This window comes from Typopeltis vanoorti, chromosome 3 (assembly GCF_054136105.1).
Source record: "Typopeltis vanoorti isolate ZY-2024b chromosome 3, IOZ_Tvanoo_1.0, whole genome shotgun sequence".
Taxonomy (NCBI): domain Eukaryota; kingdom Metazoa; phylum Arthropoda; class Arachnida; order Uropygi; family Thelyphonidae; genus Typopeltis; species Typopeltis vanoorti.
In genome coordinates this window covers 66,280,180-66,305,857 of record NC_143551.1, presented here as the reverse complement: position 1 = coordinate 66,305,857, position 25,678 = coordinate 66,280,180, and the positions used below count along the sequence as shown (strand labels likewise).

The following is a 25,678-nucleotide window of genomic DNA, read 5'->3' as shown; positions in this document are numbered from 1 at the left end:
TAGGTATGTATAATTCAGGTGACCAGTGGGTTACACCACCAGTCACCTTAATAAAGGTGATCAACTTGATCTCCTTTAGTAAATCCATGCAGTTCTTTGCAGAGAAGATCTTCTCAATTTCTCTAAAATTTTCACCACCACACCAGATATCCCGATGGGCCAGTAGTTTACACATCGGTTTTGGCTCCAGCCTTGTACAATGGAACTGGCATAGATTCTTTTCAACTCTTGTGGTATCTTTTCTGAGCTGAGACTCAAGTTATATAAACATAACAAGGATATAGTCAATTTGCGTGAATATTCCTTTAGCAAACGTGCTGATATTCCATTTGTCCATATCGCAATTATTATCCAGGTTATAAAAACAATTTCATCAGCTTCTGACAAAGACTACCACATGCATTCAGTAAAGTTATTCTTCCACATCCTTTCTTTTACTTGCGACATCTCAATAAACTTCTTTTGGATTTCCTCTACGGTCAATTTCTTTTCACACTCCGATTTAGCTACGAAAAGAAATTGCCTTGAGTTCGTATAGCCAATTTCTTTTCACACCTCAACATCTTCTTCTTCTTATGAATCTCTCGCTTAATAAGGTTTGCACATCCATTTCATTCCCACTCTATTGTTCTTCCAGCACTGTGTCATTTAAGTACATTTTCAAAGATTCCCATACATTACTGATATCTTTCCTATTCAGTAACTAATACCAAGGAACCAAATACAGTATTCTCCTGAGTTGGTCATAATTTCCAGGTTTGTAATTCAGCATATAACTTATTTTAATTAGAACATCAATACAATTAGCTATTTACTAATTAGCACAAAGGCGAGGACATATTTATCAACAGCAAAAGATATATTATGCAAATTTCACTACGCATCAATTTATTTAAAAAAACCTACACTTACTATTTAGGTTCTAAGCATGAACGTAAACTTAATGGTAAAGTAGTTCAGTGTTGCCTCGTCTTTCCAGCTAGAAAGTCAAATTGCCCTTTCCTAAATTTTTTAGGGAAGGGCAATATGTAATGTATTTTTTTTTTATTTTTTTAGAATCCATCTGTAATAAACGCTATCATAAATGATATGGTCGATTTATCAAAGGTCATTCAGAAAATGATTTACTTGGATAACTTAAATCCAGGGTATTGAGAAAAAATAATCAGATTCTTCAACCAAATGCAAAATGGACATCTATGGACACCTATTTTGAACATCTTATGTTCAAAATAGGATTTGAAAAGCTTAATAATATGTTTTAATAATAAAGTACGAGAATTTATTCTGTTATTTACTAAGTGAATGGCTTAAAAATATTTTGCATTATACAGAAATTTATATCTTTAGTATTTTAGCTACGATTCTCTTTTTCTTATAGCCTTCTCGAATTTAATTCAAGAGATGTGGAAAAAAGAGCCATGCCGATCAGCAAATCCGAATAGTTTACATAATGAGGTGCAACATTTATCATCTCGATTTGATGGCTACAGGTGCGTCTCAAGACTAAAAGATACAAATAATAATAAAAAAAAAAAGTAGAAAATATTATCAGTAAATGCTCCTGGCAATTGCAATGTTTACATAGTTATTTTTTTCTTTCTCTTCTTTACGTTTCAAATGTTAGTCGTGACATCATTCATGACGTCATAACCGGCTATTATGATATCGTAACCAATTCAGTAAATGGGCCAGTGTTATTTCATCACATAATGAAAGAATTTATTGCCACTGCTCGCTCGTTCTGTGAAAAGTTTACTCTTGTAACTGATAAAAAAAAAAAAATTAAAAAAAAAAAAAAGAATGGTTGAATATTACATAAAATATTAAGTGAATTTATAAATATTTAGAAAATCAAGAGAGATATGTTCAAAAATAATACTTATCCTTCATTTAACTCTTCTAAATTTAATAGCAAATAAATTCCATTATTTTTTCTTTAATTTTTTTGTCGTTGATATTTCTATTTTATCGAATTTAATTCCATAACAATTACTTCAAAGATCGGAACTCTGTAGAAACACAATTTCTTTATTTAATGTATTTAATTTCATGGATCTTCAGCCAAATCTATTCATAAGGAAAAGATTTATTCTTATTTATAGATGCATATATGCATATTTGATTGAAGGTATTGTTATCAATATCATCTTCAAAAAAAAAAAGAAAAAAAGAAAAAGAAAGAAAGAAAGTAAACCAATCGTAATTGTAATAGGTCTAACGAGTTAACTGGCGATAAGTTCAGTATGAGAAAGGACATGAAAGGGTTGTTGGAAGAGGCGAGAGTGAAGAGTAAGAAAGTGAAAATCGTCAGTATTTTACCTCGCTATGATAAAAATGAATTAAAAAGAAGGGCTATGATGGCAGACGATTTGATGCGTAGGCTGTGTGGAAGGAATGGATGCGAGTTTTTGGATGTGTGGAGTGAGTTTGAGAGAAGATTGGATTTGTATGAAGGGACGGCCTACACCTGAATGCGTTTGGTTTCAGGAGTCTTGAAAAACTAATAACTGGTATGAGGCCTAACACAGAGAGAGTCAGGGAAACTAAATTATAAAGCGACGAATGGTGAAAATGTGAGTACGAGAGAGACAATGTTATATAACTGTGTTAATGACGCGAATGGGCTTTATCATGGAAATGTTGATGAGGAGAGAGAGCGATTTCGACTTTGTGTTCGTCCGGTTCGGACCCATCAAACGTGTGCAAAGATGTCTACATGTATAAGGCATTAGAGAAGAATAGAGATCTGCAAGATCAACAGACGCAGGAGAGTTTGTTCAATTAATGAGTGCCCATTTTGTTGAAAGCTATCAACCTGGTATACGCAACATTGAACTCACTGCTACCTCTTCACTGGATGAAGAAACTCAGGTGTACGAGGACGAGGTATTAGAGCTGTTGCACAAACTGAATAAGAATTCAGCAATAGGGACTGATGGGATGTCAGCACTTTGTGCTAAAAGAGTGTTCAGCTGAACTGGCTATTCCTTTGACCAGGATGTTTAATATGAGTTTGAGAACATGGAAGATTCCGCAGGAATGGAAAGAATGTATAGTAATTCCATTGCACAAGGGTGGTGCAAAGCCCAATGTATCCAACTATTGACCAATTAGTACCTCAGGAGTGCTGGTGAAGATTTTGGAAAAATTGGTTATAGCTGGAATTTCAGAAATGGGTTGGCAACGAATCTCTAATTTGCAATGAGCAACATGGGTTTACTAAGGGATGATATCAAATGTCTTGCATCCATTTTGGGGTGGGCAATGCTCGTATCACCAACGCTTCGATTCTCTGGTCCTCTTTAATACTATCGCTTTTTTTTTAAAGATGTTGGCTCTCCGAAGTCATTGCTCCCCTAGGACGCTGCCTCTTGTGCCTAAGCCTAGAGCTGGCCCTGGATGTCCGTTCAATGTTAGTAAATGTAAAGTCATTCACTTCAGCGTGATTAGATATCCAATGTCGTATTATATTGGTGGGATTATGCTAGAAGAAACTGATGAGGCTAGGGATCTTGGAGTGTTAGCAGATAGGAAGTTGAAGTTCAGAAGCCATGTGGCAAAGATTGCAAATACAAAAACTCAAAAGATAATTGCAATGCTGAAACGAACGTTCACATATAAAGATAAGGATGTCATTTTGCCTCTTTACAAGGCCTTGATAAGACTTCACTTAAACTATTGTGTGCAGGTCTGGTCTCCTGGTTTCCGTTATGATTCTGATATATTGGAGACAGTGCAAAGGAGAGTGTTAAAAATTATATCAGGATTGTGGAATACTGATTATGAAGACAGACTGACAATTTGTAGACTTCAGACACTCACAGACAGGAGAAAGTGGGTTGATATGATTGAGACTTACATACTTCTGAAAGGGTCATACAAGATTTCAATTGATGGGATTTTTCAGTTTATGAAGGGTAGGGAAAGAATAAGAGGGCATCCTTGGAAGCTGAGAATGAAGGCTGCTAAGAAGGGTGTGAGGGCTAGATTTTTCTCTCAGAGGGTGGTGCGTGATTGAAATGGATTGCCATTGGATGTTGGGAGTGCAAGCAGTGTGATTGAATTCAAGAATAAGTATGATAGCTGGTGTGTGTAGTATGTGGCCTCCCTCGATGAGTCTCTGACTCCCTGGAGGTATCTCTTAATAATAATAATAATAATAATAAAGCTTCGAAAAGACTGAAACTTTAATATCTTTGCTAAAACGCTGTTTTCCTTTTATTACAATTTAGTCAGCAAGATGCACAAGAGTTTCTGCGCTATTTTCTTCAAGGAATTCATGAAGACACGAATAGAGCTATCCGTTATTCCTTCAGCCGGAACCCTACGTAGGTAACTTTAAAAATTGTATTCTTCTTCTTTATACACATGATTTTTCTGAAAAGAAATTACAGGATTTCGTGATAATAATTATTTACATTTTATTTACATATTATTATTACATAACATCTTCAAGAGTCCAAACACTCTCTCTCTCTCTCTCTCTCTCTCTCTCTCTCTCTCTCTCTCTCTCTCTCTCTCTCTCTCTCTCTCTCTCTGTGTGTGTGTGTGTGTGTGTGTGTGTTGATGCCATTACACACACATGTATATACGTTTCATATATTGTATATATGTACATTGAAATTTTATATGAAATTCTGATTTTATTTTTCGTTTTATTTCGTTGCTTGTTTTATGTTTTACAGTTCGCATGCAATGACTCAGTTTGCATTCTGAAAGCTTGTGTTAAGTTAATCCCTGAGGATGACATTGACGTAATTTTTTTCTGCTTGGAAGATAATTTTTCAACCATGTGTGTCCACGTATTCCCATATGTCTTAGCTTTTCTCATAGAATTTCGTGTATGATTGTGTCGAAAGCTTTAGTCAAGTCGATAAAGATCATGGCAATTTTGTTTTTATCTAAGGTGGAGTTAATTGAGTCTGTAAAATACTCCTGGATAGAGATTATTTTGTTCCCTTATTCTTCTGTCAACTGTACTGTGATTTCGGGATGATATGAAATCTTCCATATCATTTCAAAATAGCGAGTTTATTAAGCACGATCTTATCCGTAATTTTATTGTTAATTGATAGTGAAACTATAATCTATAATTGCGAACTGGATTTATTTTCCCATGATTGTATAAGTGTAATTAATATAGTCTTCAACATGTCAAGCATTTGCTCAATTTCTTTCATAGTTTCTAATGTTTTATAGTTTTCCGTAATAGTTTCTAATCTGCTATTAAGTAACATATTTTAAAAAAATCCAACTTGTATTTCTTATTCTGTTTAGCTCCTCGTCTAGTTTTACTTTTGGTGAAATGGACATTGCCCTCAGCTGCTGATTACTGCATTTGTTTGTTCTTCCATTCTCCCAGTAGAGGTCCTTCCATTCGTTCACAGTCTGCGATGGTCTTACGTTTCAGGTTCAAAAGGTTTCGGAAATACCAGAACAAGCAAAGTGCAAATTTCATGTCGAATAAATTCTGCTTTGAAACACACTATTTGAAAACTGTAATTTGAATACTTTTGGACTGATTTTGATGATATATATCAATGTTTTCAGCTTGATAAGTGAAACGTTCAATATTTTCAGATTAAATAAAAAAGGGGGAAATTTTTGTCGTCTTTTTCAGTTGAAGATGAGTTATGCAATGTCAAATGAGAGTATCAAGGTTTTTCATCCTGTATACTCGCAAATCGACCAGAGTATATACACAATTTACAGCGAAAATATCATTGGTAGAGGGGAGATGGCGTGTGTTGATGTATGGGTCTTTGGACTCCTGGAAGGTGTCATGTAATAATAATAAATAATTATAATAAATTATAATTATTTATTATTATGCTGCAGGGAAAAATGTGCTTGCTCTCCCCATGCTTACATAGCACCGTAAAGATGGTAGTGATGTATTAAATAATTGGAGAATTAAATAATAGGAGAGATTACGAGATATGTATAATACAGTAGAGTAAAAGAGTAAAGTAGAGCGCCCTCTAGCGATGCAATAAGCCCTTGGAGATGTCACGTAATGATAATAATAATAGTTTCGTAGTATAAATAATTTTATATCCTATATCGAATTATAATTTATTATAATTTAATAAATGAAATGTATTATAGTTAAAATTTGATGTCAGTTTTATATTAAAATATAAATAATATGAAATATAAATATTATAAATATTAAACAGTTTAAATATAAATGTTAAATATTATGAACATTAGATATTAAAACATATTATATTAAAACAATTTATATTACATTCATGATACTGAATTAAATTTATTATTAAATGCCGAATAAAATTAATATAAATTATAATTTATTATATTTTGTTAGTTAGATAAGATAAACTGGATTTTAATCATTTTTAACATCATGCAGACGATGGATGTGTCGCCCTCTATATAGCTTAAATGCTTCTACATTTAATAATTTGTAATTATAGATCTTTGAGAAAATAAATGGGATTGTATATTACTTTGAAATGCTATCACTTAACGACAGCTGATATTCACTTTTCTCTCCGCGCCCTTTAGTTACACATTAAGGAAATAAATTTTGTGTATAGCAGGAATTAAAATAGATTTCTTCGTATCAATATATTTAGGACATTCAATACTTCCGTTTTCATTACGCTAAACGCTATTATTGTTTGATGCTTTCGCTGCTACCATACAAGGAGAATACCAAGGACAAACTTCGCAGCAGGGTCGTCTAGATCACTTCTAACTTGTAACATCATTTTAATTTCATATAAAATAACTAATTTAGACGAAATAGTTATTAAAAATCTAAAAAAATTACAAAATTCAAAATTATTTCTTTCAAAAGTTTATGAAAAAAATTTTTAGAACACTACAAATCCAAATTTAAAAAAAAGTTTTTTAACGAAAAAAAAAAAGGATGAACAATTTTTAATTTGTATTTTTATTATGTAAACATAAAATCAACTTTTGACATTCCAAGAGAACTGGTTGGTGAGATTACTTCAACATTAGAAGTGAAAGAAAAGAGGGACTCATATGACTTACTTTCTCTTTCTGTTAAAGAGGAACTCGTAAAGAGGAGGGGTGAAAGAGCTTTGAAAGAAGATTAACAATGTGATTACTTTTAGTTAGTAAGGACTGCTCACATTTTAGAAGTGACCGTTCTTCCAATTGCGCTACGGAGGCGCAAATTGGAAGAACGACGGTACATTGCGCCCTTCGATTTGAATAGGCCTAAGTTCGATTCTCGTCGCGAGGAATCATTATCTAGACGATTTCAATCGAAGGTGAGTTAATCGATCTCATACGGAGGTAGCAAGGTTTTTTCTCCCGCATACAGACAAATCGTCTCTTCAGAACACACGCAATTTACAGACAAAAAATACTAGTGGTGGTGGTGGTGGAGTGGGCGGTAGATGGCGTTGGTGGAGATGATTCGTAGTAGAGATTCGGTGTAATCGTTGAGACAGTTGTAGGTGTCCTCCCGCGATGAGTCTTCGGACTCCTTGGCGGTATCAGGAATAATAATAATAATAATATTGAGATGAATTCTCAATATTTGCCGAAAGTCCATCTTATATGGCCTGAAATTGTTACAATAATCTACGTTAAGATTTATAGCAGTTATCTTTCTGCTTAATCTATTGTTCATAAAGACAATGCCTAATTTGTAAACGGATCTATTTTCAGTTAAAGGTGGTTTATTTAATTATGGAAGAGAAATAAAAAATAAAAAAAGAGGAGAAAATAATAGGATAATTTAAATTAAGGATATAAAAATCAGTATTCAAAGTTATTCTTCCTCGAATATAATGGAAGAATAAAGACATGGCGACTTCATTGCTGTTATTATTGCTTGTTGTTGTTATCTGTGAATATGAATACAGCAGAAGCAAACAAAGCAATAAAATCTGTGGATTATCTCTGTTAATTGAGTGTGCTATTCTATCTGGTTTGCCTATTTTGGGGGATAAAAAACCCGAGTTCCAGGAGGAAAAAATCTTTCAACCTCCATATGAGACCGGCTAACTCATATTCAGCTGAAAAATTATTAATATTATTACGGGCAATTCCAAGGAGTCCATAGACTCATCGAGGGCGGCCCTAATATCATGTCAAGAACAACTATTCGACATTCACACAGTATCTATCATACTTCACTTTGAACTCATTCACAGTCATGGCACCCACAACAGACTCCGGCAGCTTATTCCACTCATTCACCACTCTCCAAGTAAAAAACCTAGCTCTAACACCCTTGCTAACCACACTCTTGCCCAGCTTCCATGTATGACCCCTAGTCCTCCCACCACCAGTCCCGTTCACAAAAATATCTTCTAGATTAATCTTATAGAAACCCTTCAGTAATTTGAATGTCTCAATCATATCACCCCTTTTCCGCCTATCGACCAATTTCTGCAACCCACAAATCTTCAACCTGTTCTCATAAAGTTCATTCCATAGACCTGCTATCATCTTGGTCACTCGTCTCTGGAATCTCTCCACCTCCTCCCCATCAAGAAGAAACCCTGGCGCCCATATCTGGGCACAGTAGTCTAGATGGGGTCTTTTCAAGGCTCGATACAGAGGAACAATAACCTGTTTGTCTTTGCTTGTTAAAGTATTTTTCAGCAACCAAGTGATTTGATGAGCTGATTTAGCCACTTTTGCGATGTATCCCCCTAAACTTAAACTCCCTATCCACCAACACTCCTAAATCCCTGGCCTCGTCAATCTCCTGGAGTACAGTTCCACCAATGTGATATACTGCTGCTAATCTTTTCATCACAAAATGCATAACCTTACATTTTGCCACATTAAATTGACATCCATTCTCCTTAGCCCAGTCCTCCAAACTATCCAAATCATCCTGCAAAATTTTGACATCCTGTGCACTCACTATTGATCTACCCAACTTTGCTGCATCATTAGCAAACAAATGAAGACTTCCTCTCAGATCCTTTCCTATATCGTTAATGAATAAATTGAACAGTAATGGTCCAAGAACAGAACCCTGCGGCCAGGAGCACGCCAGTAGTGTCCAGCGCCTGTGTGCAAAACTTTAGTTGGCGCCCCTATCCCCCCCTCCAATAAAAAATCGCTTAAAAATTTTTTTTAAGTATTTCCTCCTATTTGGCGCCTTTACTATCCTGGCGCCTGTGTGCGTCGCACACATTGCAAATATTGCCGACGCGCTCCTGCCTCTGGCACACCACTAGTCATAAGCCGTCTTTTGGACTCAACTCCTGAATAAACCACTCTCTGATATCTCTCCATCAACCACCCTCCTATCCATCTCACCAACCCTATATCCATCCCCATATGCTGCAGTTTACTGATTAGAATTCCATGTGGTATCCTGTCAAAGGCCTTAGCAAGGTCCAGTAGAATCACTGTAAATCCGTTACCCTTATCCAGTTCAGCCGTCACTGTTTTATAAAACGTTAGCAAGTTACTGAGACATGATCTACCCTTCACAAAACCATGCTGTCCTCTATACAGTATCCCATTTTCATCTATCAAATCCTATATTTTTCTCTTGACTATTTTCTACAAGACCTTGACAACGATTCCTGATATGCTGATCGGTCGGTAATTTACAACAGCAGTCTTGGAGTGGAACTATTTTCCCCTCTTTCCACCCCCTTGGGACTAACCCAGACCCGAGACTCAAATTAAACAAAATGGTCAATGGCACTGACAATTCTTTAGCCGCTTCACGTACGACACGAGCTGGTATACCATCCAATCCCATAGATGCATTGACATTGAGGTTTTGTAATAGACTATTCACCTCCACTTCATTCACAACAATTCCCGTAAGCTGTTGGTTCATTCATTCCTGCAATGTCACCACCTGGATGATATACTCTTGCAAAGTGCTCGATACCAAAGGACATCGTAGATACCAGCTGACCTACTGAGGTTCGGGGGGTTCAGTACGAGAGACTTAAAAGGGAGAAGACTAGGAATATTTCTCGTGTTTTTTAAACTGCCTTGGGAATCTGATGATGAATGCTTGTTCATCGCTTGTTCTCCAGCGAATCCTAATGAATTTCTAGATCATTTCTCGTTCTATAACTCCTTTGCTATCTTTTAAACTTAGCTGGAGTGATAAAAGTCACAATAAGAAGTCGCCTTCTTCGCGAATTCCACAGGTATTCAGTGAAATGACTTGGATACTCGAATATTTTAGAAGGCTAATAATGATATTTAGACAAACTTATTTTGATACAGATAATACTTCTGCTTGTATTTGCAGATCCTTCACTTCAGGATCCTGAATCTGAAATATGAAGTGCATAATTTTGTGAGAAATTGCTGAAGATTGTTCATACTGGAGTCATCTAGAAAGATTAAAATTTATTATATTATATGTCAGCTCAAATTTGGAAACTTTGGGGAATGGCTTCGCTATGACAACCCTCTCACCTTCACTCACATACAACACAGCGCAATACGCCTTCACATGTATTCTAGTAGCGAGACTTTCTCCACAGTTGCTCTCCTTATGCTTTAAAATAAATAAATAAATAAACGATGCTTCAACTGATGAAACTTTGAAATGTAAAATATTATGTATAAGTAGCACTGCATTGTTATATATCTTCATACAATTGTACGTTGTACTTACTTCAAGAGCATGAAAACTTACATTCAAGGCTGCTAGTATTCAAACCAAAGTAAATGAATTAATTATTTGTTAAATAAATACATCTGTTCCTCTGGATTACCAAATGACTCAATAAATTTTATTTTTATTTCAGCGACGCACAGACTCCTGCAGAAGCTTGGAAAAAGTATTTACAAACGGACGACAGCAAAATAGTAGGTAAGACAAAATTATCAGTCGCATCTTAAATATCTCCTGGAACTTTTATCAGGTCCACTGATAAGGGAGGGGGGGGGGGTGTAATTGCTAAGTTTATGCGTGGGTTGGAGAAGCCTGGACGAACTATTCTTTTTACATCTTGAAGAAAAAGTCAATCCTATTTTAATCCCCCCCCCCCAAAAAAAACGAATGTGCAAGAAAATGATGTTTATTGTACATACAAGTGAGTAATCATTCAGCCATGAGGAATTTATGAACACACACACACACACACACACACACATAGAGCAAATTCTTTAACGCAAAATTCTCCAGTTTCGACTATGAAAGTGTAAAATAAAAATTCTCTTATATAGTACAGTAGAATTTTAATATTTAAAAACGACTAAAGCTAATAGATGACGTCATTAACATTAACCAAGTTTAGTTCGTATTCTACGAATTAAAATTTATGCGTTATATAAAGTACAATTAAAACGATGGATCTTTACATAATAGCTATCACTTTCCACAGCACAAGTGCCAACTGCTCCACAAACACTAGCTAGGGAACTCTACACAGCAAACCAGACTCGGTCATCATAGTAAAAATAACCATAGATAACCTCATAAAGAACACGGATTGGAACAGTTTACTTAGTTTGGATGATCCAATAATTTTATTTAACTTTACCTTTCGTTTTACAGAAATATTTTAAAAGCTAATAAAAACGTTTAAAAAAATGAAAACAGACGGAAACCCCTGGATAAACAACGAGATAACAAGATAACGACAACGAGATTTTTTAAATCCCTTCCAGAGATTTAAAAACTCAAAGCAGTCAGCAGAAAATTATATTCTTTCCATCAGTCTCCAAACTCGAAATTACTCAACTAAAACAAGCCCAGACAACATCAGGTTAACGACCTTATAACACATGATGACTAAATGATTGGGTTCAAAAGTACATCCGGTACTTTTGAAACCAATCAGTGCAATACTCCAGCAAAATTCAAAACAGCAGTAATTACACCTCTCTGTACACATGGTAAAAAAAAAAAAAAAAAAAAAAAAAAATGACATACAAATCTACAAACCTATTGCTAATTTATCTGTCATTTCAAAAATTCTCGAAAAAATAATACACACTAGACTGAAAAATTTCCTGCAGAAATAAAATATACTCCCACAAAAACAATACGGATTCGAAAAGAAAACAAAAAGCATTACTACATTATTAGATGATATTACGGACTCCACATACAAAGCTCTAGATAAAAACAAATTTTGTCTGTCGATAGTATATGTAATTATAATATATGTAAATATATGTTTAAATATATTTATATAAAAATATAATTATAATTATATGTTAAATATAATTATATGTTTAAATTTAAATATATGTAATTATTTAACCAGCGATGAAATTACTGCAATAAACTTATCAGATAATTCATGCGTTTCACACAAACTTACGCTTATGAAACAATAATACCAAAATAACAGAATAAAATCAGTCGCTTCGATAGCTCTATAGAACTAATTTGACGGTTTCCCCCCCCTCTCTTTTTCAACTTGCTTTTGTTTTCAATTTTGCTAATCTTAAACAGCATAGTTTATAAAATAAAAAAGATATAGTAATTTCTATTGCAAAAGAAAATTGCATATTTGTCTGAAAGTAGGCCATTTAGCATTTGCGTTAATTCAAGGGAATTATATCTATAGCTGTTTACCTAATTTACACACCAGATGGCAGCACAACATGGCTTCAATATGATTGCATGTATGTGCCTTTCATCATCAGCTACTTATTATTATTATTATTATTACATGATATCTCCAAGGAGTACGAGAACTCATCGCAGAAGGACCCCCAACTCCACTACACACAATTCATCATCTCCCTTCTCTAACTACACACAACAATACTGTCATCAACACACCGCCATCTACCGCCAACCACCAATAGTATTTTTGCCAGTAAATTACGTGTGTTCTAATAATCGACCTGAATTTCACATAATTAGTGGACAATAAGCAGAGTTAAGAGCTGTCCGCAAAAATCATTTATAGATAGATGTGTCTAAAAGTTTATGAAAGAGATGTTGAAATTTTTATTTTTCGTTGGATTGAACAATGTATTATATCTCACAAGATTCTCGTTTTCTTTCATATTTCACCCTGGAATATGTAAATAATAATATCTACTTTAATTTAATGTGCAGTCTGAAGTGGGAAAGAGCTTAGGTAAGCCAAAAGTGTGTGGGAAGAGAAAGAATCCCAACAAATATTCTAATTTTAAGTTCTCACAACACGTTGCTGGTCAACTGCTCCCAAGTACAGTATATAATAAACAATCCGTGAAGTCACTTCAAGAAAACCTTTATTTTTCTCTTTCGAAGTTCGTTTCGAAGTTCGCTTTAATTTGCAGTTTAGAAACTGCGATTCTGGGATAATATATATGGAATTAATGAAAATGAATATTATTATTATTATTATTTTATTATTTATTCTATAATTTTTGCCCCGTTTCCTTTAAAAATTCTGAAATTTCTTTATTTATTCATCTATATCTTTATCTTTCAGATATATTATTATTATGTAACCTAAATAATTAAACTGTGTCACCTATTCTATTGTGTTTTCTATGACTATTTTTGATCTAATATGATAGAGTTGGAGATAAGCTACATTCCTGCCTAACACTTTGATTAATTTCAATATTAAAATTAAATTCTCGTCTTTTGAATAATTTGTTTTAGCACATAAATATCGTTTATACATGGTCTTCCATGTCTGAAACCATTTTATTCTTCTGAGAGTAAATTTTTGGCAATATTTAAGTTTTTTATTCAGGATTTTACTGTCAATTTTGTAACCTGTATTTAATAAACTTATTCCTCTGTAATTCCCACAATCATCTTTGTCTCCTTTCTTATATATAACCAGAACCGGCGCTAGGGTCTTTGCCGCCCGCATGCAATTTCTATCTAATCGCCCCTGTAACGATCCGGGCGTGTGTGGTTGTTTTACGATAATAAAAATTTAAATTATTTGAAATTTCTTAAGTAAATTTTGACGGAACAGCCACACGTTGGTTCGCTAGATGTAATGAACCGGGGATGTTGGCTAGGCAGGATAATCGTTAAAAACCCGAATATTCAAAAAATTCTCAAAAGTTAAAGCAAATTTTGATAAAGCCACTTCACTTTAATTGTTGAATATAATGATAAAGGGATTATAGGCTTCTCACCGACCCAAATCGCTAACAAAATTAAAATGAATTTTAATTAAAGTTAAAATTTAAAAACCGTTCACCGTTTCACTTTAGATAGACTGCAGTAGACAACATTCTGCAGGCAAGCATTTAGCCTGCTCTCGCTGCAAAATTGTAAACAGCCGGCTGATCAAAGAGGCGGCAATATACAATTTTTTTAAAAAAATTTTATTCTGTGTATCCGGCCTCATTTATTTTAATATTGATCATTCTAAGAATTTTTTGTTTTTATGATAAAAAATTTATTTCTTAAAAATGAACTTATGAACAATGCCCTGGCGGCGCCCCCCCCTTCATAGCGGCACCCGCATGCTCTGCATGCCCGCCTCCACCGGCCCTGTATATAACCTTAGCTTTTAACTAATCTGATGGAACCTCACATTTCCTCCAACAGTTATTTATTAATTTTAAGAATATGTGATGTAAATATTCTCCGCCATATTTTCAAAGTTCTCTATTCGTGCCTTCTGATCCGGTTGATTTTCTATTTTTTGATACCTTTATTGCTTCTTTTTGTTCTTCCAATTTTATTGGTTCTATATCAGTGCTGATTTCTTCATTATTATACCATACCATACCATACCAACTTCTTATAATGTTCTATTCATTGTTCCTCTTGTGTTGTTGATTTGTGCTGTGTGTGTCTTTCTTCGTTGTTTAATTTCCTTGATATTTTGTAGACTATATCGTGTCTTCCATGTATGTCTTTTTAGAAATGTTCGTACGTCAGTTAAAAAGAACCTTAACATGCTGTATATGCAACAACACATCTGTTACCTATGATTTTAATTTTTATTTGTTTTTAAAGTTTTTTAAATTTTATAAACTTTTCAAAGCTTCAAATAATGCATTTCACTTGAACATAATTTGTATGTATATTCAAATTTTTCTATAATCATTAATTAATAAATTACTTTTTTCTTTCTTTTTAGAAATGTTCGTTGGTCAGTTAAAAAGCACCTTAACATGCTGTACATGCAACAACACATCGGTTACTTATGATCCCTTTTGGGATCTCTCAATACCTCTTCCAAAGGTAAGTTCTGGTAGTTTGCATACTTGTTGAAATATTGTCGAATACATTTTTTTTAGCAATAAGGTGTTTTGAGGGTTTTAAATACATTGTGTTAAGAAGTCAAGTAAAGAGTATTAATATACTTATCATTTTTGACATCGTCTTAAGAACAGGTCGATGCATTCTTGCTGTAGAATTATACAAGAATAGTACTGAGAGTTTCTGACAATTTTTGAAAAATAAAATAAAATAAATAAACAACGTTTTCAATATCATTCCTTTAATAAATTAAGACACGGTTGTGTAGTCTTGGTAATTTTCACAAGGCTAGATATACAGTCGAAAAGTCATTGTAGATTTGATTCTAATTAGTCATCCACTATATGTTTTTCTTTCGTTCGATGCTACAATTAATCTATCTATTAAACGTCCGCGCGGTTAGCCGGACGTTTAATAGATGAATATGCCTGAACCATATGGCTGGGGAAGGAGTGTCCCTAAGTTCGGTTCCCGTCGACGACGTGAGGAGATTAAGGATCTTCCTCAGCCATAGCCAAGTTAGCCGGTCTTGGGCGTGGACAGCAGGGTTTTTCCCCGAGTTAATCTGGAGTTTTTCATCCCGCAAGTAGGCAAACCAGTCTCGTGAACACACACGGATACAGTCAGGAATACTTAAGACAATCCCTCCAGCCATAGGTCTGAATTGTCAGCTATGCCGGTTCCAAGCCTGGATAAAAATAAGGGGGATTGAGGTGGTGACAAATGATGAAAGCCAAAATGCCATATTTTGGCTTTCATCATATTCTCTTTAAGAAGGGTTTTGCAGTTCTCACACCATTTAAAAAAAAAAGGGGGGAAAAAAGAAAGAAAGAAGATTGGTCCAACTCATTTAAGTTCGGTATGCCGATGATAAAGTGCTTGAATACTCAAAAATCCATGAAGATATTTGAAGAAATTTTAGAATATCCTATCTTTTTTTCATTTGCATAGAATTTATACCTAATAACATCTTTTATATATTCACATTTTATTTTAACTTTCAAAAGCTAATCATTTCGTACTATAAATTTAAATTTAATCTTTATTTTAATTGAATTTCGTATGCAAATTATTTTATTATATTTTTCTTCAGAGCTGTGGCAGAGCGAATATCAGTCATTGTTTGGACCTTTTCTCCAGGGAAGAAACTTTGGATGGCGAAGAAAAACCTGTAAGTCCAAAATCTTAGAATAAAACATTTTAAGAACTCATACGTAATATAGTCTAATAAATAATAGACTAATATTGCGTAGTATATTTCTTTTATTTAATTCTTTCTTCTCAGAAATGTATTGGTTGTTCCTGTACTTCCATGAATCATGTTCAAATTTGGTTACTTGTACAAATGATGTTTCGTAGACCGAGTGCAAAATTAATGAAATTTGAAAAATAGGTCAAGCAACAATAACATAATAAATTAAAAGGGAAAAGTGATTCCTGCTGTTCATATCTTTCGGCAAGTAGAAAATCATTCTCTGAGATGATGAATCATTTTAGCTTGCTACAAAATAGATGCAAAGAAGCACAGGAGAAGACCCATTACTCGTATGTTTGTTTTAAAATGCAGTGTGATAATTTTATTTCCAGTAAGGTGGCTACAATAGTCAATTTCTTTGAACCATTCACTGTGCATGTGTAAATCTTTGCAGTTGCAAAACGACAGTTCATTTTATTATCCTGGAAGAGACGTTTGCAGTAGTGTTAGGGGACACAAAAGTTTAAAAAGTGAGCATATTTAGAATGGTTATATGGAAGATACCCATAGGTAGTGGAATCCATGTGATATCGTGCTTAGGTCACTGAGAATAGTTTGAAGAATATTTGACAAATAGGTAGTTGGATTTACTTCAGTATTAATACTGATCAAATATGACATGAGTGACTTGGAAAGTGATTTGTGTGTTGCAGGTTGCACAAAATCAATTAATATGAAGCTGAGGCAAGTTGTGCTTGTCAAATGCATACGTTTAATCTGCCTTTAATAAAACCCTTCTACCTCCAACCAAGACCAACTAACTTGGCTTCGAATAAAAAAGGACAGAAAATATTTTTAATGTCCTTGACATGATTAGAACTCAGGAATGTGATATTCCCAATCCGCCACCTCTGAGTTTGAAGCAACCACGGTATCATCCAGTGTGTCGAAATTGTAAATTTATGATGTAACGGCATTTGCAATAATGTGTCTATCGTGATCTTATTTGGTTGGAATTATCATAAAAAAAAGACCGTAAAGCATGACTGATTTTTTAATTGTGACTTCCACCCCGTAAAAGTTGTAAACCTGTCGCACGTCTAGTATACCGTGGGTAGGCTAAGGCCAGATAACCCTGTTTTCCTGCTCTAGGTATTTCGAGGTATTCTATCCAAATAGAATACCTCGAAAGCTATTTCTGAACTTCAATAAGTAGCCTGGTGGTGATCTCGCAACGAAAGACTGAAATCATCTACCATTTATGCCAAAATTTCTACAGAATTTTCTCAGCTCATTGATTGAAAGTGACATTAGATATTACCATACCTAATACAGTGACCAATCATCTTCAGTTAATAAGGAACAGATGTTGCAACGGTAAAACAGAAATGAAACACGAAGTACTGAATGCACGGGAATTGAAATTATCCCAAACTAGTGTTTCTAATTTTTGCATTCAAAAGTTCTAAACCTTGAGTTTTGTCTATGACTATGAATATGGCTAGAGTTTTAAGCTTTCAAACCTTTATTTTAAATAAAAAATGAAGTGAAATTACACCATTAAAACAACTCTCAAAGTTTTATGTACACCTGTTCGATGTGAGTACCACTTGTCTCCAATGTTCGCAATTTCAAAATTCACTGTGGCGCTGCAATTCTCATCTACAGTTCCAAATCTTCAACCTTTGAAGATTTGGAACTGCAGGAAACTCACCAGAAGCACAGTATAAACAAGGGCACAATAATATATATATATATTTTTTTTTTCTTTTAATTTTTTTTAAAGAATTGAATGACTTTAACCGAGAGAAATGGAAAAAACAGTTTATTATACTACACAACTAGTTTTGAAACTAGTTGTGTACCGAGTAATTAAAAACTTTAATGATAAAATCTTTAATGATAAATCTTTTTAGGAAGAGGAAACAATAATAAAAACTGAAGATTCTAAAAAAGTGAGAAGCACAGATAAATTGCAGTACATAATTGAAATAAAAAAAGTTGTATTAACATTCAAGTTGTTCTATTTTACGTGCTATTGTTTGTTGTTTGCTGAGAATATCTTTTTTCGGCCGAAAAAAAAAGATATTCTCAGCAAATGCCTTAATTTCATTCCTTCACCAAGATTTATTCCCAAAGAATTTCTTCTTACTAAAATGGAAAAAAGCTACTTCACTTCTTCCTACTCATTTGGCTAAACTTCTACGTATTGAATCCATTTGCATTATTAATAATGCAAAACCTCCAACAGATAACATTTCTTCAGCTGAACGACAAGCTATTAGAAATCTAAACAAGAACAGGAATATAATAATTTTACCGGCAGATAAAGGAAATGCCACAGTTATCCTCAATTCTGAAGAATACCATAGTAAGATGCTTCAACTACTTAAAAATGACACATATTCAATATTACAGGCAGATCCAACACGTGAACTGCAAAACCGTACTAACAATTTACTACAGAATACAAGTGAACTTCCTCACAACGTACGTCTTTCTCTACACTCCCTACATCCACTTATAATACGTATTTATTGGGTCCCGAAGATACATAAAGAAAACATTCCTCTCCGCCCAATTGTGGAAGGTATTGACTCTCCAACCTACAAGCTATCTAAACATCTTGCAAAATACCTCAAGTCTTTCTCTAATAAGTCTTCATCGTTCATCAACAACACCATAGACTTTGTATCACATACAAAAGATATATCCATCAACGAGAATAATATTATAGCCAATTTAGATATTATTTCATTATTTACAAATGTACCAACTGAAGAAGTATTAATTTTACTAAAGGATAAATTATCCAAAAAAAAATGTTTGCTTTATTAACGCATTGCGTTCAATCTGGCTACTTCCGATATCAAGACACCATCTATAAACAGAACCAGGACTTGGCGATGGGGAACCCTTTATCCCCTAGTCTGGCGAATATTTACCCTCGAGGACTTCGAAACAAGAGCTATATCGTCCTTTTCGTTTAAACCAAATGTTTGGAAGCGTTATGTAGATGACGTTTTTATTATATGGAGTCACGGCAAAAACTCTCTCATGGATTTGCTTTATCATCTCAATAACCACCATCCAAATATAAACTTCACAGCCGAACTAGAACATGAAAACTCCCTACCATTCCTGGAAATAAAACTCTCAAGCTGCTCTGGAAAATTTAGAATCTCTATGTACAGAAAACCTATGCATGCTAATAGATATCCTCACAATCTTTCTATCATTTTCCACCACAAAAACTCGGAACTATTTCCACCTTGGGACACAGAGCACGCTCTCTTTTAAACGATCCAGATGAATTTCAAAAAGAAATGAATCACCTCTCACATGTCTTGAACAAAATGGATATTATAAAAAAACCATTCAGAAATTTCTTATAGATCCTCCTAGGCACCGCAATACAGAAACTACCAATTTTAAAGGTAGCATCTCAATCCCATACATCAGTTCGGTCTCCCAAAAATTGGCTAAAGTCCTTAAGAAGTACAATATCAGGACGTTATTCACTACACTTCCGAAAATCCGATCTCTTATAAGCCATCCTAAGCCTAAGCATCACAATCTGAAATATCCTGGCGTATATAAACTATGGTGTGACTGTAATGTTCCTTATTATGGTCAAACTAATAAGTCTATTGAACTTCGTATGGAGGAACATAAAAGAGACATCGCCTATAAAAGATCACATGCCAGTGCCTTATCCAGCCATGTTTTCTTCTCTAACAATCCTCATGATGGTAGAAAGTTTTTTACCTTAGGTATAATACATGTTAAAGATGCCAAGCTATTTTAAACCTGGTTTTACTCCATTTCCCAAGTAAGCAAACAGACAAGTAAGTCAAGTTTGCACCTGCATGCATTGCAAGTCTAGGTGACCCGTAAAGTAGTACAAGTCTAGGCAACTCGTGGTAAAAGGTGGAATAAGCTGCAATCACTATTCTTAATATTTACCCTTAATGCAAAGCCCATCTCCTTGAGGAGATGTATGATGCTATGCATTAATGGCAAGGGGCCACTACCTAGACCTGTTTCGACCTTTATTGAGGTCTCATCAGTGGGAGACAGGCTTAGAAATACCAAGGTTAAGTAATACAGAGCTTATAAGTATTTTACCAAACCAAGTTACTAAAAGGTGATTTGACCTTATTAAATAAAAATCTCAGGATGAGAGATAGATGAGACCTCAATAAAGGTCGAAACTGGTCTAGGTAGTGGCCCCTTGCCATTAATGCATAGCATCATACATCTCCTCACGGAGATGAGCTGTGCATTAAGAGTAAATATTAAGAATAGTGATCAGAGCTTATTCCACCCTTTACCACGAGTTGCCTAGACTTGTACTACTTTACGGGTCACCTAGACTTGCAATACATGCAGGGGCAAACTTGACTTATTTGTCTGACTTGTTTTGACTTGTTTGCTTACTTGAGAAATGGAGTAAAACCAGGTTTATTTTAAAATAGCTTGGCATCTTTAACATGGCCTCGCCTACTCCCCGTATACGGGAATAAAAAGGCGTTAGCTGATTTTTTTTTTATCTTTAACAATCCTCATGATGATTTTCAAGGAGAGTCAATTTCCTGGGATAGGTCTGAAAACATTTTCCGCTGCCATGATGAATTTGAAAGAAAGATAGTGGAATCCAGGGAGATCGTCCTTAATCCTGAACATTTAAACAACAATTTAGGCTATAGCATCCCTGATAGCCATACTGATGTTATTCAGTACTGGCGTTCTCGAGAGTCTGCTACCACGCATACAACAAACGATGGCACGTAAAATAGAACAAATTGAATGTTAATACAAAGTTTTTTATTTCAATTATGTAATGCAATTTACCTGTGCTTCTCAGTTTTTTAGAATCTTCAGTTTTTATTATTGTTTCCTCTTCCTAAAAATATACCTGATGAAGGCTGTAAAAAGCCGAAACTAGTTGTGTTTTTTATCATTAAAGCTTTTAATTAATTCTCGTTTTTTTAGTCAGTAAATATCTTTCTAAATGTATCAAAGTAACGAGTCAATGCTCATGAATATATATATATATATATATATATATATTGTTTCCTCTTCCTAAAAATATACCTGATGAAGGCTGTAAAAAGCCGAAACTAGTTGTGTTTTTTATCATTAAAGCTTTTAATTAATTCTCGTTTTTTTAGTCAGTAAATATCTTTCTAAATGTATCAAAGTAACGAGTCAATGCTCATGAATATATATATATATTATATATATGGGAATAAATTTTTAACTTGGGTATATTAGGATAACCAAGCAATTTTATTTGCTTGGTTATTTTAGCACCTAATCCCAAGTATGCAAACAATTAAGTTTGCGCCTGAAACAAAGTTCAAGTCTAAAGATGGTACAACACCAGGGCAACTCATTGTAAAGGTGGGTAAAGCTTTGATCACTATTCTTAGTATTTTCCCATAATGTAAAGCACATCTCACTAGAAGATGTATACTGCAATGCATTATGGGTGGGGTCACTACCCAGACCGGTTTCAACCTTTTTTGAGGTCTCCTCAGTGAGTAGCTAGACCCTAAATACCAAGGTTTTAGTAATACAAAGCCTTATCAACTTTACCTATATAAGTTGCAACAAGGTGTATTAAGTTTTAATAAAAATCTCCGGAGGAGATATTGATGGGAATAAATTTTTAACTTGGGTATATTGTATATTAGGATAACCAAGCAATTTTATATGCTTGGTTATTTTTTTGTTTGCATACTTGGGATTAGGTGCTAAAATAACCAAGCATATAAAATTGCTTGGTTATCCTAATATACAATATACCCAAGTTAAAAATTTATTCCCATCAATATCTCCTCCAGAGATTTTTATTAAAACTTAATACACCTTGTTGCAACTTATATAGGTAAAGTTGATAAGGCTTTGTATTACTAAAACCTTGGTATTAAGTGAGATAGTTTGAAAAAATGATTGACGAGAAAAAGTCCTTTTTAGGACTTCCAGGGTAACGAATGGCAATGCTATAGCCAATGAAGTTTTAACTGAGGCTCGGCTATTGCCGTTACCCAGCCATGACTAGATCTTTTTAGCTCAACAACACTCAATCCACACAGATTATCTTCATTCAGATGACGGGATAAAGAGTCAAGGACTCAGTCCATCGCCCAGTTCTTTTAAGAACTTAAGAACCTTGGTATATTTAGGGTCTAGCTACTCACTGAGGAGACCTCAAAAAAGGTTGAAACCGGTCTGGGTAGTGACCCCACCCATAATGCATTGCAGTACATTGCAGTATATACATCTTCTAGTGAGATGTGCTTTACATTATGGAAAATACTAAGAATAGTGATCAAAGCTTTACCCACCTTTACAATGAGTTGCCCTGGTGTTGTACCATCTTTAGACTTGAACTTTGTTTCAGGCGCAAACTTAATTGTTTGCATACTTGGGATTAGGTGCTAAAATAACCAAGCATATATAAAATTGCTTGGTTATCCTAATATACAATATACCCAAGTTAAAAAATTTATTCCCATCAATATCTCCTCCAGAGATTTTTATTAAAACTTAATACACCTTGTTGCAACTTATATAGGTAAAGTTGATAAGGCTTTGTATTACTAAAACCTTGGTATTTAGGATCTAGCTACTCACTGAGGAGACCTCAAAAAAGGTTGAAACCGGTCTGGGTAGTGACCCCACCCATAATGCATTGCAGTATACATCTTCTAGTGAGATGTGCTTTACATTATGGGAAAATACTAAGAATAGTGATCAAAGCTTTACCCACCTTTACAATGAGTTGCCCTGGTGTTGTACCATCTTTAGACTTGAACTTTGTTCCAGGCGCAAACTTAATTGTTTGCATACTTGGGATTAGGTGCTAAAATAACCAAGCATATAAAATTGCTTGGTTATCCTAATATAAATATATATATATATATATATATATATATATATATGTGTGTGTGTGGTCTGGGTTAGTCCTGAAGGGGGTGGAAAGAGGGGAAAATGGTTCCACTGCATAAAGGTGGTTCCAAGACTGCTGTTGTAAATTACCGACCGATTAGCATATCAGGAATCATTGTCAAGGTCTTACAGAAATTAGTCAAGAGAAGAATGCAGGATTGGATAGATGAAAATGGGATATTCTATGGGGGACAACATGGTTTTGTGAAGGGTAGATCATGCCTCAGTAACTTGCTCACGTTCTATAACACAGTGATGGCTGAACTGGATAGGGGTAATGAGTTTACAGTGATACTACTGGACCTTGCCAAGGCCTTTGACAGGATACCACATGGAACCCTAATCAGTAAACTAAAGCAGATGGGGATAGATATAGGGTTGGTGAGATGGATGGGAGGGTGGTTGAAGGAGAGATACCAGAGGGTGGTTTATGCAGGAGTGGAGTCTAAAAGACGGCTTGTGACTAGTGGTGTTCCGCAGGGCTCTGTTCTTGGACCACTGCTTTTCAATTTGTTCATCAATGATATAGGAAAGGATTTGAGAGGAAATGTTCACTTGTTTGCTGATGATGCAAAGTTGGGTAGAGCAATTGTGAGTGCACAGGATGTCAAAATTTTACAGGATGATTTGGATAGTTTGGAGGACTGGGCTAGGAAAAATGGATGTCAATTTAATGTGGCAAAGTGTAAGGTTATGCACTTTGGGGTGAAAAGAATAACAGCAGTATATTGCATTGGTGAAACCATACTCCAGGAGATTGATGAGGCCAGGGATTTGGGAGTGTTGGTGGATAGGGAATTGAAGTTTAGGGGGTACATTGGAAAAGTGACTCAATCAGCTCATCAAATCACTTGGCTTCTGAAAAATACTTTAACATGCAGAGACAAACAAGTTATTGTTCTTCTGTATCGAGCCTTGATAAGACCCCATCTGGACTACTGTGCCCAATTATAGGCACCAGGGTTTCTTCGTGATGGGAAGGAAGTGGAGAGGATCCAGAGACGAGTGACCAAGATGATAGAAGGTCTGTGGAATGAACCTTATGAGAACAGGTTGAAGCTTTGTGGGTTGCAGAGATTGGACGATAGGCGAAGGAGGGGTGATATGATTGAGACATTCAAATTACTGAAGGGTTTCTATAAGATTGATCCAGAAGATATTTTTGAAAATATGACTGGTGGTGGGAGGACTAGGGGCCATGCATGGAAGCTGGGCAAGAGCGTGGTTGACAAGGGAGTTAGAACTAGGTTTTTTACTTGGAGAGTGGTGAATGAGTGGAATAAACTTCCAGAGTCTGTTGTGGGTGCTACGACCGTGAATGAGTTCAAGGCAAGGTATGATAGATACTGTGTGAATGTCGAATAGTTGTTCTTGACATGATGTTAGGGCCTCCCTCGATGAGTCTGTCGACTCCTTGGAGTTGCCCGGAACAATAATAACAATAATAATAATATATATATATGTGTGTGTGTGTGTGTGTGTGTGTGTGTGTGTGTGTGTGTGTGTGTGTGTGTGTGTCAGGTGTCAAAGTACAAAGAATTATACAAAATAATCCGACAGAAACATTGCATATTAACAACAACAGATCTACTAAAAACTGTAGTAAATTTAAATTGGAGTCCGCGCTACGGTTCCTGCTGTATGTTTATGCATGTGTGTGTGTGATATCGCGAGAACGCCAGCACTGGACAGCAGAGCTATGCGAATCTGGTAAACTGTAGCTAAGGCTGTTATTCACGTGGGTTGAATCGAGGGTAATTTCTTTTGACTCAAGAATACGTCTTTCAAGTTCATCATAACATTTGTGGATATTAGAAGTTTGAGTCCAGTCTATTTGATGTTGGCGGCCTTCATCAGAGTTTATAGAGAACAAGACATGGCTGGCGAGAGCACTGGCTTGGATTCTGTTATAGGATGTATCTCTTTTGTGCTCTTCAACACGGAGAAGGATAGATTTATCAGTCTGTCCGTAGTAAGGTTTTCCACAATTACACAATAATCTTGTATACTCCTGGGAATTGAAGATGGTGTTTCTTTAGGTTGACTAAGGATTGAACACAGTTTACGTAAAGTAGAGAAACATGTTTTGATGCGAACTTTTTAAAAATTTTAGCCGGTTTGGGGGAAAGGAAACTAATGAAAAGCAAGGAAATATAAGCTCTGGGGGTAGTAGAATCTTCATTAGTTTGTTGACGACGGTGAAAAAGAAGTTTCTCTATACTATTTGAAGTAAAACCATTATTAAGAAAGGTCCTTTTGAGGAAATTAAGTTCATGTTGAAGCTCTACGTCGTCTGATAATAAGGATCTGGCCCGATGTGCAAGGGTGGAAATAATGCTAAATTTTTGTGGAGGGTAGTGATGAGAGGATGCATGAAGGCATCTGTCTGTATGTGTTGA

The 25,678-nt window shown here is 35.0% G+C and overlaps 1 protein-coding gene across 2 annotated transcripts in view; it reads left to right on the top strand.

Annotated features, from left to right (window-relative positions):
- LOC150108226 (ubiquitin carboxyl-terminal hydrolase 2-like) overlaps positions 1-25,678 on the top strand; it is an 81,582-nt gene that overhangs the window by 43,909 nt on the left and 11,995 nt on the right. For both annotated transcript variants that reach the window (XM_090415677.1, XM_090415678.1), the window contains exons 4-8: positions 1,382-1,493; positions 4,236-4,331; positions 10,749-10,813; positions 15,006-15,109; positions 16,221-16,298. In XM_090415677.1, coding sequence (XP_090271803.1) covers positions 1,382-1,493; positions 4,236-4,331; positions 10,749-10,813; positions 15,006-15,109; positions 16,221-16,298 — 455 coding nt within the window. The remainder of the gene's footprint in view (positions 1-1,381; positions 1,494-4,235; positions 4,332-10,748; positions 10,814-15,005; positions 15,110-16,220; positions 16,299-25,678) is intronic.